We start from the raw sequence: 19,020 nt of genomic DNA on the forward strand, positions 1-19,020 counted from the left end.
AACAACTTTACTGTTACCAGCCACTGTTTATTTATATTCACAACGCGTTTCATAGGTTTATACCTGCCTCAGGTGGATTTATATGTGTTAATACTACATGCGCATGGGGTAACTTGTAGCACTGTCCCCGGTGGTCATGGGCTCCTTTCTCTGTCGTCACATTCTGTAAACAAAACGAACAGTTTACATGTGATGTATTATGAGGAAAGAGCCTGTGACCACTGTACATATTGTTACGGCTTCCCCCGAAGTCGTAACACAACACGCAAGTCGTATACTTATTATTGTTGTTGTTGTCTTCAGTCCAGAGACTGGTTTGATGTAGCTCTCCATGTTGCTCATTCCTGTGCAAGCCATTTCATCTCCAAGTAACTACTGCACCCTACATCCTTCTGAATCTGCTTAGTGTATTCATCTCTTGGTCTCCCTCTACGATTTTTACCCTCCACCCTGCCCTCTAATATTAACTTGGTGATCTCTTGATACCTCAGAACATGTCCTACGAACCGACCCCTTCTTCTAGTTAAGTTGTGCCACAAATCCCTCTTCTTCCCAATTCTATTCAGTACCTCCTTATTAGTTACGTGATCTACTCATCTAATCTTCAGCATTCTTCTGTAGCTTCACATTTGGAAAGCTTCTGTTTTCTTCTTGTCTGAACTAATTATTGGCCACGTTTCACTTCCATACATAACTACACTTCATACAGATACTTTTAAAAAAGACTTGCTGACACTTAAATCTTTACACGACGTCAACAAATTTCTGTTCTTCAGAAAATCTTTCCTTTCCATTGCCAGTCTACATTTTATAACGTCTCTACTTTGGCCATTATCAGCTATTTTGCTCCCCACACAGCAAAAACTCATCTAATACTTTAAGCGTCTCATTTCCTAATGTAATTCCCTCTGCATCACCAGATTTAATTCGACTACGTTCTATTATCCTCGTTTTGCTTTTGTTGCTGTTCATCTTATATCCTCCTTTCAAGACACTGTCCTTTCCTTTCAATTGCTCTTCCAGTTCGTTCGCTGTCTCTGACAGAATTACAAAGTCATCGGCAAACCTTGAAGGTTTTATTTCTTCTGCATGGATTTTAATTCCTACTCCGAATTTTTCTTCTGTTTCCATTACTGCTTGCTCAATACATAGATTGAATAACATTGATGATAACCTACAACCCTGCCTCACTTCCTTCCCAACCACTGCTTCCCTTTCATGCCCCTCGAAACTGCCATCTGGTTTCTGTACAAGTTGTAAATAGCCTTTCGCTCCCTGTATTTGACCCCTGCCAACTTCAGAATTTGAGAGAGAGTATTCCAGTCAACATTGTCAAAAGCTTTCTCTGAGTCTACGAATGCTAGAAACGTAGGTCTGCCTTTCCTTAATCTTTCTTCTAAGATAAGTCGTAGGGTCAGTGTTGCCTCACGTGTTCCAACATTTCTATAGAATCTAAAGTAATCTTCTCCAAGGTCGACTTCTAGCAGTTTTTCCATTCGTCTGTACAGAATTCGTGTCAGTATTTTGCAGCCGTCTTATTGGTATTAACACTTATATATCCCTCTGATAATGGAGGTTTAAACATTTGAAACGCGTTGTGGGTACAAATAAACAGTTAATGGCTATAGAAAGTTGTTTCATTCGATACATATTTTTTGTCAGTATGTATCACTACATAGAATGGATCAAAGTATACTGCTGAGTTTAATTTTCCTTTGGTTCCCATAAGTTTAGTTTAATCTCCTCTATGTAATAATAAATAATGATAAAAAATAAAAAATAGATTTTTATTTCTTTTTAGAACAAATTTAATGTTTGCGTTCATTTGTTTTTAGGAAGTTATTGCTATTCCCAAGAAAATCTTTTTTCATTCTTACTGGTAGCATCAAATATGGAAATTATCTGTGTGGTGTTAAATATGTGTCATTCAAAAAGTACTTCATTATAATTTCCTCGTTCTTAATGGGACGATCTTAGAGTGTTTTCTGTCATAGAACCTTTGTCAGAGTACAACACAGGAAGTCTGTGAGAGATAATGATTGTACAAAAACACTTTCATGGTCAGTTGGTATTTTTAGCTTGGTATGGAATTCGTTGCAGTTTCGCTAAACATTCTAACAAGTGTAAATAAAACTGCCGAATATTTACAAATACCGTACAGCCTTTTGGGTATCTTGAAAGTGCCCTATTTTATTTTTTATGAACAAAAGGTAGAACCCTATCTCCTGTCTGGTTACATACACTAAGTGATCAAAAGTATCCGGAGACCGCCAAAAACATACGTTTTTCATATTAGGTGCATTGTGCTGCCACATACTGCCAAGTACTCCATATCAGCGACCTCAGTGGCCATTAGACATCGTGAGAGAGCAGAATGGGGCGCTCCGCGGAACTCACCGACTTCGAACTTGGTCAGGTGATTGGGTATCACTTGTGTCATACGTCTGTACGCGGGATTTCCACACTCCTAAACATCCATAGGTCCACTGTTTGCGATGTGATAGTGAAGTGGAAACGTGAAGGGATATGTACAGCACAAAAGCGTAGAGGCCGATCTCGTCTGTTGACTGACAGAGACCGCCGACAGTTGAAGAGGATCGTAATGTGTAATAGGCAGACATCTATCCAGACCATCACACATGAATTCCAAACTGCATCAGGATCCACTGCAAGTACTATGACAGTTAGCGGGAGGTGAGAAAACTTTGATTTCATGGTCTAGCGGCTGCTCATAAGCCACACATCACGCCGATAAATGCGAAACGAAGCCTCGCTTGGTGTAAGAAGCGTAAACATTGGACGATTGAATTGTGGAAAAATGTTGTGTGGAGTGACGAATCACGATATACAATGTGGCGGTCTGATGGCAGGGTGTGGGTATGGCGAATGCCTGGTGAACGTCATCTGCCAGCGTGTGTAGTGCCAACATTAAAATTCGGAGGCTGTAGTGTTATGGTGTGGTCGTGTTTTTCATGGAGGGGGCCTGCACCACTTGAAGAGTAATTCGAGGAAGGCGATTGCATCTTTCAACACGGGCGAGCACCTGTTCATAATGCACGGCTTGTGGCGGAGTGGTTACACGACAGTAATATCCCTGTATTGGACTGGCTTGCACAGAGTCCTGACCTGAATCCTATAGAACACCTTTAGGATGTTTTGGAACGCCGACTTCGTGCCAGGTCTCACCCACCGACATCGACACCTGTCCTCAGTGCAGCACTCCGTGAAGAATGGGCTGCCATTCCCCAAGAAACCTTCCAGCACCTGATCCAACGTATGCCTGCGAGAGTGGAAGCTGCCATCAAAGCTAAGGGTGGGCCAACACCATACTGAATTCCAGCATTACCGATGCAGGTGCCACGAACTTGTAATTCATTTCCAGCCAGGTGCCCGGATATTTTTGATCACGTAGTGTATGTGTGTGTGTTATTAATGAATATTGCTAATTTTTATGTTTCTCTATATTAATGTCAATCTACGATCTTTATTGTGATTTTGGTGCACAGTAGGATTTCAAAGAGAGGGAGCATATACTGATTGTCTTTGATCTCTTGGGTCAGAATTCATGTGACAAAACTGTAACTATAGAAAAAGGGGCAAGGAAACTACGGAGTGTACAAGTAGCAGATGGTTCGTCTTTTTGTTCCAGGAGAAAAAAGTGCTGGGAGGTTGTTTCGTTGACAATTTCCCTTGCCGTTCCATCAGCTGGTGACGAAGCGCCTGAATGACTCCCCTCGTAGCCTCCACGTATGTTACAGTTCTGTTTTCCAAATGTCATAGTACAGCTAACTCTCTGTTGTAAACCTTCCAGCGAAGCTCAGCTACGACTCTACGTCTACCCAGTAATGTGCTGTTGTCAGAGTCATCTGAGCAGTCCTTCGATTTTCCCTTGTCAAGCCACCTCTGTAATTAGATTTAAAGTACAGTAGAGACGGTGCAAGAATATTCCTGACAGTTCGTGGCCCTGTTGGCAGCTCTCAACTGTGATGCGCTAACCATTGCCATAGAGACGTTTACGAAATCGCATTACGTTATTGGTAGAGACAGACCTGCGAAGCTGCAGTACCCAACCCATAGCAACTTAACGCCGACTCAACCATACCTGTCGCTTGACGTTTAAGCTCCGAAGTAGCGACGCTGTCGCGTCTGCACGCAGCTGTCACAGAGCATCACTTTCTTGCGCGATATGAAATAGCGTTAAATACTGTTTCCTCCACAAAAATCAAGAAAAAACATCTCAAATTCACATACGACGTAGATCTCTATAGTGTCTCCCAGCATGTCAAATATCCGCTCTAATTTTAGTTAAGGAAAGAGTTACGTAAATCTTTTTGAAACAGATTAAATATTCAGAATGAGATTTTTTCTCTGCAGCGAAGTGTGCGTTGATATGAAACTTCCTGGCAGATTAAAACTGTGTGCCCGACCGAGACTCGAACTCGGGACCTTTGCCTTGCGCATATCCTACCTTCCAAACTATACAGAAGCTCTCCTGCGAACCTTGTTGAACTAGCACTCCTGAAAGAAAGGATACTGCGGAGACATGGCTTAGCCACAGCCTGAGGGATGTTTCCAGAATTAGATTTTCACTCTGCAGCGGAGTGTGCGCTGATATGAAACTTCCTGGCAGATTAAAACTGTGTGCCCGACCGAGACTCGAACTCGGGACCTTTGCCTTTCGCGGGCAAGTGCTCTACCATCTGACCTACCGAAGCACGACTCACGGCCGGTACTCACAGCTTTACTTCTGCCAGTATCTCGTAGGAGACGAGACTGTGGCTAAGCCATGTCTCCGCAGTATCCTTTCTTTCAGGAGTGCTAGTTCTGCAAGGTTCGCAGGAGAGCTTCTGTAAAGTTTGGAAGGTAGGGGACTCTCACACAAGTACTTTTGTTTTCGTTGAATACCAATACATCACGCTCGGCAAAGATTCTCTTAAAATTTTCGTACTGTATTACATTTCCTATATATGCTTCTGAAAACGGCGCTTTTGTGTAATAGTGTCAATATTTAAACTCGTAGCAAGTTCATATGGTTCAAATGGCTCTGAGCACTATAGTACTTGACATCTGAGGTCATCAGTCCCCTAGAACTTAGAACTACTTAAACCTAACTAACCTAAGGACATCACGCACATCGATGCCCGAGGCAGGTTTCGAACCTGCGACGGTAGCGGTCGCGCGGTTCCAGACTGAAGCGCTAGAGCCACTCGGCCACACTGGCCGGCTCGTAGCAAGTACGAAGTTCTACAAAAATAATGTAAAAATTCTGAATGGTAGCTCTAAGCGCGTAAAAATCTTTTCTTAGTTTCAATCAGGGCCGGTTTTACGTTTGTTATTGAAACATAAGAAATTTTCGCGTCCGGGAAAGTTTCCTTCTTATCACTGCATATCGCAAAACCTATTACACACGTAAAATAACAGCTTGGTTTCTACACAAATCGAAATGTATCTAAACTTATCATAAGGACGTTATTACATAGGCTCACAACAAGGAAAAGATATTGATCGAAATAAAGTCACAAACACAAGATTTAATGGAAGTTCAAATCGTTCAAATGGCTCTGAGCACTATGGGACTTAACATATATGGTCATCAGTCCCCTAGAACTTAGAACTACTGAAACCTAACTAACCTAAGGACAGCACACAACACCCAGTCATCACGAGGCAGAAAAAATCCCTGACCCCGCCGGGAATCGAACCCGGGAACCCGGTAATGGAAGTAAGACGTTCGTTAAGGTGCAGTATCCACTATACACTACATGCCAATCAGGCAATGGGAAGACACAGCTTAATTCAGAGTCAGAACTACCGGTGACACAGCTCGTAGTGAGGGATATTAACAAGTCTTTGACGCACTGTCGTAACACACATTCATTGTTCCATGCTTTCTGTGTCATTCCTTTCCTCTGGTTTCATTTTTTCAACTGCCCCCATCAAAAGCCATTCCACTTCGGTCAACGCAATTATTTATTTTCTGCAGAAATATGACGTTTAACCTGAGCCCACCTCAGTTCAAATGGCTCTAAACACTATGAGACTTAACATCTGAGGTCATCAGTCGCCTAGACTTAGAACTACGTAAACCTAACTAACCTAACGACATCACACACATCCATGCCCGAGGCAGGATTCGAACCTGCGACCGCAGCAGCAGCGCGGATCCGGACTGAAGCGCCTAAAACTGCTCGGTCACAAAGGACCCCCCCCCCCACCCCCCACCCCAGCTCAGTTGCATTACATTGAAGTGGCAATGATAAGGAGGCAATCTGAGCACTATACGCCGATATTTTTTCCGCTATTTTATCCGCCATGTAAACTGGGTTCTTTGGCTTGTGTCGCGACGCAAGTTTTAACAATCCTGCGCTTGTGAAGATACTGTCAAATCGTATATTTCGTTTCTCTAGCCAGCAATAGTTTTTCTTCGTTGTCTTTGTAGACGCTTTAAATTGTTTAACCGAATGATACGGTACGTTATCCATAACAATTATAGAGTCTTTCGTTGAGTTTTGAGGCACAGTGTCTTCGAACCATTACTTTCAACGCAGAAGTTGCTTGCCTGTAGGGGCTTTAATTTGTAAATTGCTTTGTCAAACATACCAAATGTATGTTTCTCGGTGGCATTCCACATGTTTAGAATCCCTATACGTGTAAAAACTCAGTGTATGATCATTAGGCTATGATAAGTTTTGTACACAATCACAAGCCGGCCTATGTGGCCTAGCGGTTCTAGACGCTTCAGTCCAGAACCGCGCGACTTCTACGGTCGCAGGTTCGAGTCCTGCCTTGGGCATGGATGTGTGTGATGTCCTTAGGTTAGTTAGGTTTAAGTAGTTCTAAGTTCTAGGGGACTGATGACCTCCGATGTTAAGTCCCACAGTGCTCAGAGCCATTTGAACCATATGACTGTAACATTATTAATAGAAACTTCCTGGCAGATTAAAACTGTGTGCCAGACCGAGACTCGAACTCGGGACCTTTGCCTTTCGCGGGCAAGTGCTCTACCAACTGAGCTACCGAAGCACGACTCACGTCCGGTACTCACAGCTCTACTTCTACCAGTACCTCGTCTCCTACCTTCCAAACTTTACAGAAGCTCTCCTGCGAGACATGCAGTTGGTAGAGCACTTGCCCGCGAAAGGCAAAGGTCCCGAGTTCGAGTCTCGGTCGGGCACACAGTTTTAATCTGCCAGGAAGTTTCATATCAGCGCACACTCCGCTGCAGAGTGAAAATCTCATTCTGGAAACATCCCCCAGGCTGTGGCTAAGCCATGTCTCCGCAATATCCTTTCTTTCAGGAGTGCTAGTTCTGCATGTCTCGCAGGAGAGCTTCTGTAAAGTTTGGAAGGTAGGAGACGAGGTACTGGTAGAAGTAGAGCTGTGAGTACCGGACGTGAGTCGTGCTTCGGTAGCTCAGTTGGTAGAGCACTTGCCCGCGAAAGGCAAAGGTCCCGAGTTCGAGTCTCGGTCGGGCACACAGTTTTAATCTGCCAGGAAGTTTCATATCAGCGCACACTCCGCTGCAGAGTGAAAATCTCATTCTGGAAACATCCCCCAGGCTGTGGCTAAGCCATGTCTCCGCAATATCCTTTCTTTCAGGAGTGCTAGTTCTGCATGTCTCGCAGGAGAGCTTCTGTAAAGTTTGGAAGGTAGGAGACGAGGTACTGGTAGAAGTAGAGCTGTGAGTACCGGACGTGAGTCGTGCTTCGGTAGCTCAGTTGGTAGAGCACTTGCCCGCGAAAGGCAAAGGTCCCGAGTTCGAGTCTCGGTCGGGCACACAGTTTTAATCTGCCAGGAAGTTTCATATCAGCGCACACTCCGCTGCAGAGTGAAAATCTCATTCTGGAAACATCCCCCAGGCTGTGGCTAAGCCATGTCTCCGCAATATACTTTCTTTCAGGAGTGCTAGTTCTGCATGTCTCGCAGGAGAGCTTCTGTAAAGTTTGGAAGGTAGGAGACGAGGTACTGGTAGAAGTAGAGCTGTGAGTACGGGACGTGAGTCGTGCTTCGGTAGCTCAGTTGGTAGAGCACTTGCCCGCGAAAGGCAAAGGTCCCGAGTTCGAGTCTCGGTCGGGCACACAGTTTTAATCTGCCAGGAAGTTTCATATCAGCGCACACTCCGCTGCAGAGTGAAAATCTCATTCTGGATTATTAATAGACTTTTTCGGGATAGTTTACGTCTATCTTCAAGAGTCTTCCAGTTCATCTCCTTCAGTATCTCTGTGACACTCTCTCAAGGACTAAACAAACCTGTGCCCATTCGTGCTGCCCTTCTCTGTATACGTTCAACATCCTCTGTTAGTCCTATTTCGTAAGCGTCCCATACACTTGAGCAAAATTCTAGGATGGCTCGCACGAGTGATTTGTAAGCAATCTCCTTCGTAGACTCGTTGCACTTCCCCAGTATTCTACCAATAACCTGAAGTCTACCACCTGCTTTAACCACGAGTGAACCCATGTGATCGTTCCATTTCATATCCCAACAAAGTTTTACACCCAGGTATATGTATGAGTAGGCCGATTCCAACAGTGAGTCTTTGATATTATAGTCATACTACGTTCATTCATTTCGTGAAGTGCAAAATTTTACTTTTCTGAACATTTAGAGCAAGTTGCCAATCTCTGCACCACGTTGAAATCTTATCAAAATCTGACTGAATATATTTGCAGCTTCTTTCAGATAGTACTTCATTATAGATAACTGAACGATCTACAAAAGCTCTGAGTTTACTATTAATATTGTCTGCAAGGTCATTACTGTACAATGTGAACAACAAGGGACCCAACACACGCACCTGGGGCACATCCAAAGTTACTTATACATCCAACGATGAGTGTCTTTCCAGGATAACATGCTGTGTCCTCCCTACTACAAAGTCCTAAATCCAGCCACAAATTTCACTCGATACTCCATATAATCGTGCTTTTGACAACAAGCGTAGATGTGGTACTGAGTCAAATGCTTTTCCGAAATCAGGAAACACTGCATCTACATGGTTGCCTTGATCCAAATCTTTCAGTATGTCACGTGAGAAAAGTTCGAGTTGGGTTTCAGATGTTGGATGTTTTCGAAATCCGTACTGATTGACATTGAGAAGGTCATACTGGTCAAGATACCTCCAAAGACGTTGGCACGGTTTCTCGTTCGAGGGATCTACTATAGATTATAGTTAGAAGAGGGGCTAACTCAGTCGAGAAGTCAGTATAGAATCTGACAAGTATTCCAGCGGGGCCTGGAGGTTTGATCAGTTATAACGATTTCAGCTGTTTCTCAACACCATTGACACTAATACTCATTTCATTCATCTTTTCTGTGGTACGAAGATTAAATTGGAGCAATTATCGTGGGTTTTCTTTGTAAAGGAACATTTGAAAACGGAGTAAAGCATTTCATGTTTTGCTTCGCTACTCTCAGTTTCAGTTCCTGTCTCATTCGCTAGGGACTGGACACTAACTTTAGGGCCACTAACAGCCTTTACACACGACCAGAATTTCTCTGGGTTCTGTGAAAGATCACTTGACAATATTCTGCTACGACAGTCATTCAAAGTTTCACACATTGCTCTCTTGACAGCGAATCACAACGAAGCATATTAGAGGGCGGAAGAATAAACAATGAAGAGTATCCGTGGGTGTACAGTAAACAGCGATGCATATCACAGGGTGTACAGTAAACAGTAAAACATCACAAGACACAAAGAAAAAGACAAATATATCAGAGGGTGCATAGTAAGCAAAGGGAAGCATGTCACAAATTGCACACTAAATAGTGGAGCATATGAGTGGGTAGACAGTAAACAGTAAGGTATATCACAGGGTTCATAGTAAATAGCTAAGTATATCGGACAGTAATCAGTGCAGAATACTGTAACACGCTTCATAACTATTCAAAGCCTCAAAAAAAGTTCGAAAACCTTGGTCTTGTAAATACTTGCGTCTATTCCAGCATAACAATGAAAATCCACACACAGCCAAGTAAAACATTCAAAAAATAAAATATCATTTTTACTGTCGATCACGTCTTGCGCATTTGGTTGAGCTAGCACCTAGTTATTACCATATGTTTTGACCCCTCAAAGATCATTAAGTGATAATATAATTTTATAGTTTATATTAAGTGAATAACAGTGCGTGGCGCTGTGTGTCTAAAAATTATTTTGTTGACCTAATGACTCTAAAGTTAGCAGTATCTGATGCTGTAATAACATTTAATGGTGAGAACTATAAAATACTGAAGCTTCAGGAGAAGTTAGGGGAGAGACTAGGGCAGAACACAGCTAGGGGACTGTGGGAAATGGATGTTGGCTTCGTGTACGACAAGCAGAGTTTGCTGCTTAGCAAATGACCAAAAAAGCAAGAAAGTAAGGAAGACAAGCGTTGGGTGATTGTGGTACTGAAGAAAACACAAAATATGGGACAGGAAAATTCTAGAGCATGAAAAAGTCAGTTCTATAATTATGTATAAAAGTCTGCAACTAAAAAAATTTTGAACCTCCAGTCTCATTCCTACATTCTTGGCACAAATCACTCGTTATCTCAAAAAGTACTGGAAGGGGAAATATGAAAATTTCACTGCATGCCAAGAATAAGATTCAACACATGTGGAGCTAGAATAATAAAAACATCCTACGTTGTTTAGTTTTTATGTTCATTTAGTTACAAAATTAAGTGTTTAAGAAAAGTATCATAACATGACTGATAACACAATTGTCACAATAGTTTTAGTTCAGTACATCTAAAAAAGTACATCTATTAATTATGGAAAATTGGAAGTTCGTGTCTTAAAAACCTTCCAACATAATGGCACAAAGTTAGATAATTTTACAATGGGAACATAGGACAGACAATCACGTATTTCACAGTGAAACTACTTTTAAAAGGCACATAAATCCATCCCATAAAGATAAATACAAAAATGACATCGCAAAACCACAGAAATCATGTAGTTCAATACAAGAGACAAAGCATACTGTTGGATAATACACATGAGCATATCCTCACATGAAGTAAGATTTAACTTAGATTGTCCTCTAATTTGCAGAAATTAAATTTGTCCTTCATCTGCTCTCACTTTATTTTAATTTCATAGTACTGCTTATGTTTCGAATAATAATTTTTCTGACAAAAGTCAACAAATAACTGGAGCTGTATAAAAAATTATCATGAAAAGAAAGATCTTTAATCGATTAGATAAAGTCCAGTGATGTGAAATAGTGGAAAAACATACATTTAAGGAAAATAATGTCGTGAAATTAATGTGAAGTGGATAAAGTACAAGGTGTTCCACAGTTTGCCCTCAAGCTTTACACATTGCAGTGTATCTGACTCACCATTCTCCATTGTTGCCACAACACATGCATTATCAGATTGTTTTGACAAATAATGGATTGTACATTTTGACACAGAGAGAATTTTGTGGTAAGATTTTCCTTGTGTGCACACTGTGCCACACTTGAGTTAAGACTCTAACTTCTGAAGGTATTAACCATGTTCTTGGTCAAGAGCTGGCCGACTGCTGTGGCTGATGTGTTGTGGTCTACCTTACTACTGGAGGAGTGACATCTCTTGGGGTGGCGACTATATTGGCTATTACAGGGAATGGGCGGTGGAGACAAATCTCATCTCCCCTACACACTGAGGTCAGAATTGTGGAACAGAAGGGGAAAAAAGTATAGCAGGTGCCTGATGAGCTGTGGGATCAGATCACGGGGCACCACTAGTATTAGATACCAGTGTTGCAACAGAGAAAGAAAGGCTGATCAGATGCATGGATTGTGGCTGCATAAGTGGAGGTAAAGGACTTTAGTTTACTATTCATTGTGAAACCAGTGCCAGCGTATCTTGATCCACACTTTGGATATCTCATGTATATTAATTGAACGTGGAGCACGAGTTGCCCAGCTTATATCGGCACTGGTGGGAGAAACGAAATCTTCCCTGGTACCACTACTGGGCGTATTCCTTGCAGGAGTGGTGATAGACAACACTTTTTCATGTATTTATCACGAATGTAAGGTGGCGTCCCTGTGGAGGTGTGCCACAACGGTCACTGTAACGCAGACAGTCAGGAACTACTTGCTGTTCATTGACGAAGGGCTAGCAGACGCAGCAGCTGTCAGGATCACGGCTGTTGTTGCAGCCAGATTCCTGGACCCCGCTTTGCACTTGGCACCCTTTGGAATTCCAAGTATCCAGTTGACGTGGTCCGAGAAGAGGGTCCTCGCAGAGTTACTGCAGCAAGCACAGGTGCACCACCACGGCCGCCACCCTCAGGCGTCCTCGTAGAAGTCGCAGCCCTCGAGCACCGACGGTATGGAGGAGTGGTGGGGTGGCTTCTCGCCGGAGCTGGTCGGCGCCCCGAGAGACCGCCGCCCGTCTGACCCCAGGATGTAGTCGTACAGTGGCGACGTGCGGCCGGTGCCTACGGCGTCGTCGTACGTGGGCGAGGTGGGCGACTCGGGTGCGTCGCGGCGGCGGGCCGACGCCTTGCGCCCGGCGCCGACGGCGTCGTCGTAGACGGTGGGCGGGTGCGGCGACCGGAAGGAGGCCACGTACCGGGGTCCGGACGGCCTGCGCCTTTCCCAGGCCAGCGGCCCGGCCCAGCCCACCTCCTTCGGGTTCGCCACGGGCGGCGGCTCGTACATTCCCCCGTCGTCCTGCCGCAAGTGGTTCTCCTCTCTCCTGCAACAGTGGTACCCAAAACGTCACGAGGGCTAACGGGGGGGGGGCCTCAACACACTACACGACACCCCCGGGATAACAAGGCCGCCCAGCAGTGTTAGAGACGTCACACTAAGCGGCCCATAGCCGAAGCAGCAGTCCACGGACACCTCCGTACGGACGCGCCTGATGCTAACGATCTTCTGTCCGTCATACAGAAAGGAGCGAACTATAATTCGAACCAAAGACCAAATTATATATATTCTTGTAAACAGCATAAAAGTTCATAACGAAATACCGATTACATATACGGGCAGGAATAAGTTTAATCGATTGAGGAACTTTGCCACTATTTTATAATTGTCAGAACACTATTTAGCTTAAAAACTCGCATACAGGTGGTGACAAATGCCAACTGACAGCAGGTCTTAACATTTTCAAGCTATTACACTGAAAGTAAATTATCTTAAACACTGTCATACATAGCAAAACCCTCACGACTTTCGTTTACAATAAGGTAACAAGAACACAAGATTCTGTCTTGCACTGTGATACTAACAAGGGAACCTCCCCATCGCACCCTCCTCAGATTTAGATATAAGTTGGCACACTGGATACGCCTTGAAAAACTGAACACAGATCAATCGAAAAAACAGTAAGAAGTTGTGTGGAACTATGAAAAAATAAGCAAAATATACAAACTGAGTAGTCAATGTGCAAGATAGGCAACATCAAGGCTACTAGAGCTCAGGAGCGCTGTGGTCCCGTGGTTAGCGTGAGCAGCTGCGGAGCGAGAGATCCTCGGTTCAAGTCTTCCCTCCAGTGAAAAGTTTAATTTCTTTATTTTCGCAAAGTTATGATCTGTCCGTTCGTTCATTGACGTCTCTGTTCACTGTAATAAGTTTTGTGTCTGTGTTTTGCGACCGCACCGGTAAACCGTGCGATTAGTAGACGAAAGTACGTGCCTCTCCAATGGGAACCGAAAACACTTGATCGCAAGGTCATAGGTAAACCGATTCCTCCACAGCAAAACGCGTCTGATGTATTCTATACGACACTGGTGACGGCATGTGCGCCACACGACACGAATATGTTACTGACCTACGTAACTTGTACACTTGGCGAATGGGTAAAAAGATTCTTCTACCTTACCCGATTTCGGTTTTCTTGTGGATGTGATAATCACTCCCAAAAAAGTGTTGAAAACATAAGAGTTTGTCACATAAACTGAAAACAATTTAAAGTTTTCACTGGAGGGGAGACTTGAACCAAGGACCTCTCGATTCGCAGCTGCTCACGCTAACCACGGTACCACGGCGCTTCTGAGCTCAAATTAGCCTTGATATTGCCTATGTTGCACATGGACTACTCAGTTTGTATATTTTGCTTATTTTTTCGTAGTTGCACACAACTTCTTCCTGTTTTCTCGATCGATCTGTGTTCAGGTTTTCAAGGCGTATCCAGTGTGCCAACTTATAACTAAATCTGAGGGGGGTGCGATGGGGAGGTTCCCTTGTAAGGGACTGCTCTTTCCTTTAAGAAAAGCCTGACAATTTGAAGTTCACTCTGCTATTGAAGATACACTTCTTGAAACAATATTAAAAATGTTATGAAAGGTAAGGAAATGAAAAATAACCAAGTGCATTACATGTAAGAATGTGAGAAAAAGGCTGAGGCTCTCTTTACTTACCATTTTCAATCTCTCTACAGCTTATTTCCTTTTCCACGTAGAAATCACCAACTGCAAGTCTCATTATTGCTGTCTGTTACTAACAAAGTGCTTTTCTATTTAGAAAACCTGACAATTTGATGTTCATTCTGGTACTGAAGATAAACACTTTTCAGAGGTATTTCGTCTTGGACCTTTATGCTGTTTACGAGCATATATATAATTTGGTCTTTGGTTCGAATTATAGTTCGCTCCTTTCTGTATGACGGACAGAAGATCGTTAGCATCAGGCGCGTCTGTACGGAGGTGTCCGTGGACTGCTGCTTCGGCTATGGGCCGCTTAGTGTGACGTCACTAACACTGCTGGGCGGCCTTGTTATCTCGGGGGTGTCGCTATACACGAGTGACTCCCAACCTTTCTTAGACCATTACCCCTGGCCGGCCGTGGTGGCCGAGCGGTTCTAGGCGCCTCAGTCTGGAACCGCGCGACCGCTACGGTCACAGGTTCGAATCCTTCCTCGGACATGGACGTGTGTGATGTCCTTAGGTTAGTTAGGTTTAAGTAGTTATAAGTCTAGGGGACTGACGACCTCAGGTGTTAAGTACCACAGTGCTCAGAGCCATTTGAACCTTTTTTTGAACCATTACCCTGAGTGCAGTCAGACAGTAGCTAGTACGCCCACCCTGCCCCTCCTGCCATCTGTTGCCCTCCCCCATCCTCTCCCCCTGAGCCGTGGAACACGTATTATGTTCGAGTATAATGACTTTTCTGGAGACTAGAAATCTACTCTGTAGGAATCAGCATGGATTTCGAAAAAGACGGTCGTGTGAAACCCAGCTGGCGCTATTCGTCCACGAGACTCAGAGGGCCATAGACACGCGTTCCCAGGTAGATGCCGTGTTTCTTGACTTCCGCAAGGCGTTCGATACAGTTCCCCACAGTCGTTTGATGAACAAAGTAAGAGCATATGGACTATCAGACCAATTGTGTGATTGGATTGAAGAGTTCCTAGATAACAGAACGCAGCATGTCATTCTCAATGGAGAGAAGTCTTCCGAAGTGAGAGTGATTTCAGGTGTGCCGCAGGGGAGTGTCATAGGACCGTTGCTATTCACAATATACATAAATGACCTTGTGGATGAAATCGGAAGTTCACTGAGGCTTTTTGCAGATGATGCTGTGGTGTATCGAGAGGTTGTAACAATGGAAAATTGTACTGAAATGCAGGAGGATCTACAGGGAATTAACGCATGGTGCAGGGAATGGCAATTCAATCTCAATGTAGAAAAGTGTAATGTGCTGCGAGTACATAGAAAGATAGATCCCTTACCATTTAGCTACAAAATAACAGGTCAGCAACTGGAAGCAGTTAATTCCATAAATTATCTGGGAGTACGCATTAGGAGTGATTTAAAATGGAATGATCATATAAAGTTGATCGTCGGTAAAGCAGATGCCAGACTGAGATTCATTGGAAGAATCCTAAGGAAATGCAATCCGAAAACAAAGGAAGTAGGTTACAGTACGCTTGTTCGCCCACTGCTTGAATACTGCTCAGCAGTGTGGGATCCGTACCAGATAGGGTTGATAGAAGAGATAGAGAGGATCCAACGGAGAGCAGCGCGCTTTGTTACAGGATCTTTTTGTAATCGCGAAAGCGTTACGGAGATGATAGATAAACTCCAGTGGAAGGCTCTGCAGGAGAGACGCTCAGTAGCTCGGTACGGGCTTTTGTTAAAGTTTCGAGAACATACCTTCACCGAAGAGTCAAACAGTATATTGCTCCCTCCTACGTATATCTCGCGAAGAGACTATGAGGATAAAATCAGAGAGATTAGAGCCCACACAGAGGCATACCGACAATCCTTCTTTCCACGAACAATACGAGACTGGAATAGAAGGGTGAACCGATAGAGGTACTCAGGGTACCCTCCGCCACACACCGTCAGGTGGCTTACGGAGTATGGATGTAGATGTAGATGTAGATGTAGATTTATCGAACGTACCGCGTATAATATTATCGCTGTATCGCGGAGGAAAGAGAGAAGTGGCGCCCCCTAGTGGGGGAAGTCGGCGAGGCACCTGTGACAGTCGAGTAGTTGGATTTTGGAGGGCAAGGAGAAACAGTGAGTAGGCAGTAGTGCGCGGAGCGTGAAGCCGTGTCTGCCGACGCCGTGTGTGGTGCCAAGAGGAAAGTTTGCTACGTTACCTGATAGTGTTTGGGCGTTTGCGGCGGACTTGGTGGGTAGAGGCGCCGATGCTGTCGGGAACATGCTACTTCCTTGTTTATGATGGATTTACCGTTTGCTTCTAGTGACTACATTCTCGTCTCTTTGGCTTTGTGACTGATGTAATGTTATTGCGAGCACAGGTGGTTTGGATATAAGCAGCATTTTGTTCTCAGTGTCCATCGTTCTGGCGATTACTGAGTGTGCTTGCCGTTGTGGTGTATTTATTGAGCAGTGTGCTTTGGACGCTTGACCTTACTATTAGGAGTCCATTGCGCAAGGCCGCGTTTATCCTGTGAGGACTTGTGTTCTGCATTTAAAAACTTAGTTGTTGTCAGTCACTGAATTGCTCAAATGCATTCATACTTCTCTGCCTAAGTGTTATTGTTTTACGCCCCTCTGAATGGGAAAATGATAAAGGGCCTTACTATTACTGACCTTCTTGTGTGCCACTGACTTGGTTGTGTTTTTCAGCCACGTAATTTGTGCGTTTATTGTAACGAACCGATGTCTGTTTCTGATTGTTTCCCTTTGACACTGAGTGTTAATCTTGTAACGAACACTGTTTTAGATATTTTAATCAGTGTGTTGCAGGGCATATCCTATTTGTGCCTCTCAAATGGAGAGCGGAGGCGGTTTATTGGCCATGACGATGTGTTGGTAGATCCATTTCACGAGTCCAGGCCAGTCACCCGGCGATTTAGAAGTTGTATGTTGTCTTAAGTTAATACTCCTTATTTTAAGCGTAGTGCGCTCATGCAGGAAGTTTATGTGGTTTTGCGCAGATTGCGCAGTATGTTTAGACGACTGAATTCAGTGTGTTAAGTTAGTACTCCTTATCTTAACCCTAGTGTGCTCACGCACAGGAAGTTTATGTGGTTTTGCGCAGATTGCGCGGTATGTTTAGATGACTCTGAATTCACTGTGTTAAGTGGTGTCCTCTGAGGTGCTGGAAGTAGTGGATAGACAGCTCTTTTGGACACGTTGTATATGCAAATAATTTATGTCCTTATTTCGTTGGTGAGTTGCTTGCCCTTTGTATCACAGGTGGTGCTAATTTCATTAATTTCGCCACCGGTCTTAGCAGAGGCTGCGGGAGGAACCGACCCAGTGTGGCAAGCAGTTACGTAGTCGCGCCCACCCACCGTAGCGGGCGTTGTTTACTATCCCGACGCCTTCCAGTACTTGCTGGCGGGAGCGTGTTGACTGGTTTCTTACGGCAGTCTGGGAAACCGTGCCTTTGGTGTACACGTGGAAGACTTATGTTTTGCTTCCAGTACCTCGGATTGGCTCTATGTGGGTAATGAGAACGACTTATGTTGTTGGTGGCTCAGGCCGAAAATGGTTCATTTGCTAAACAGAAGGTGTATATGCATTTCTTTCCCATAATTCTGTAAACATGTTTAGGTGGTTGTGTTTTTTTTTCAGTCAATTGAATTTTTGTTCAGAGGTTACTATGTATGGCCATTAACTTATGCAGACATTTAATAGCAAGGAAGTGTATTGAATTCTGGTTTTAAGTTGTGTTGATTACGTGGGGAAATTGCCTTGAACAGACATTTAATTAATTAGTGAACAACTGAATGCTATTTGTGAGTTGAAGTTTATTGTGTTCCTAAACATATTAACGATTATTTTTAGTACTTCACTTATGCAGTTAGGCGATTTACAAGCCTGTTGTGTTGTTTCCTTTTAAAAGTATTATCAATGTTATTAATAAACAAGTATGTTGTAAAAAAAGTGAATGAAGTGCAAGTCCCTTTGGTCCACACCTTCGGTCGTTCACCCTTGGGTGGTATCAACAAACCGTGAAAGCCCATTTCACCCCCCCCCCCCCCCCCCCCCCCACGTCCACCACATTATCATTAAGTTTAGCACCTAACTAAAATGTAGAAAGAAAGCCTTTCCTTGGAACACTTTATTTTTAAAATGATCAAGGATGAATGATATTTACACTGCACTGTCAAATAGTTTGGATAAAGCTGTCAATCATATAAGGAGTGACCATTGTATCAGGATGTTTTTATAGACCACCAGCATCCGCAACAAACGTCGCAGGACGTTTCAGGGAAAGTCTTGAGTACATAGGAAATAAATATCCAAATTATCCATTAGTTATCGATGGAGACTTTAATCTGGCATCCATTGATTGGGAAAATTACACGTTTATCACAGAGGTCAGAAGAAAGACTAGTGTGAAGTTATTCTAGAAGCGCTCTCAACATACAGCCTTGAGCAATTGGTTAGAAAACAAACTCGAAATGGGAACATAATAGATATCTTGTCTTGGCGACAAACAGATCTGATACTTTTGAGGAAGTTAATCTAGAAGAAGGGACTAGCGACCATAACGTCGTTGTGGCTTCTATGTCAGTGGAAGTTGCAAAAAAAAAAAAAACAAAAAACAAAAAAAAAACAAAAAAAACAAAAAAAACAGCGTAGACTTTTCTTGTTTGGGAAAG

At 43.6% G+C, this 19,020-nt stretch overlaps 1 protein-coding gene across 1 annotated transcript in view; it reads right to left on the bottom strand.

Moving 5' to 3' along the window:
• Positions 1-10,652: 10,652 nt before the first annotated feature.
• Positions 10,653-19,020, bottom strand: part of LOC126474188 (uncharacterized) — a 121,959-nt gene continuing 113,591 nt past the window's right edge. Inside the window, exon 6 of the mRNA XM_050101651.1 lies at positions 10,653-12,681. Coding sequence (XP_049957608.1) covers positions 12,270-12,681 — 412 coding nt within the window. The 3' untranslated portion in view covers positions 10,653-12,269. The remainder of the gene's footprint in view (positions 12,682-19,020) is intronic.

Source organism: Schistocerca serialis, chromosome 4, assembly GCF_023864345.2.
Source record: "Schistocerca serialis cubense isolate TAMUIC-IGC-003099 chromosome 4, iqSchSeri2.2, whole genome shotgun sequence".
NCBI lineage: Eukaryota > Metazoa > Arthropoda > Insecta > Orthoptera > Acrididae > Schistocerca > Schistocerca serialis.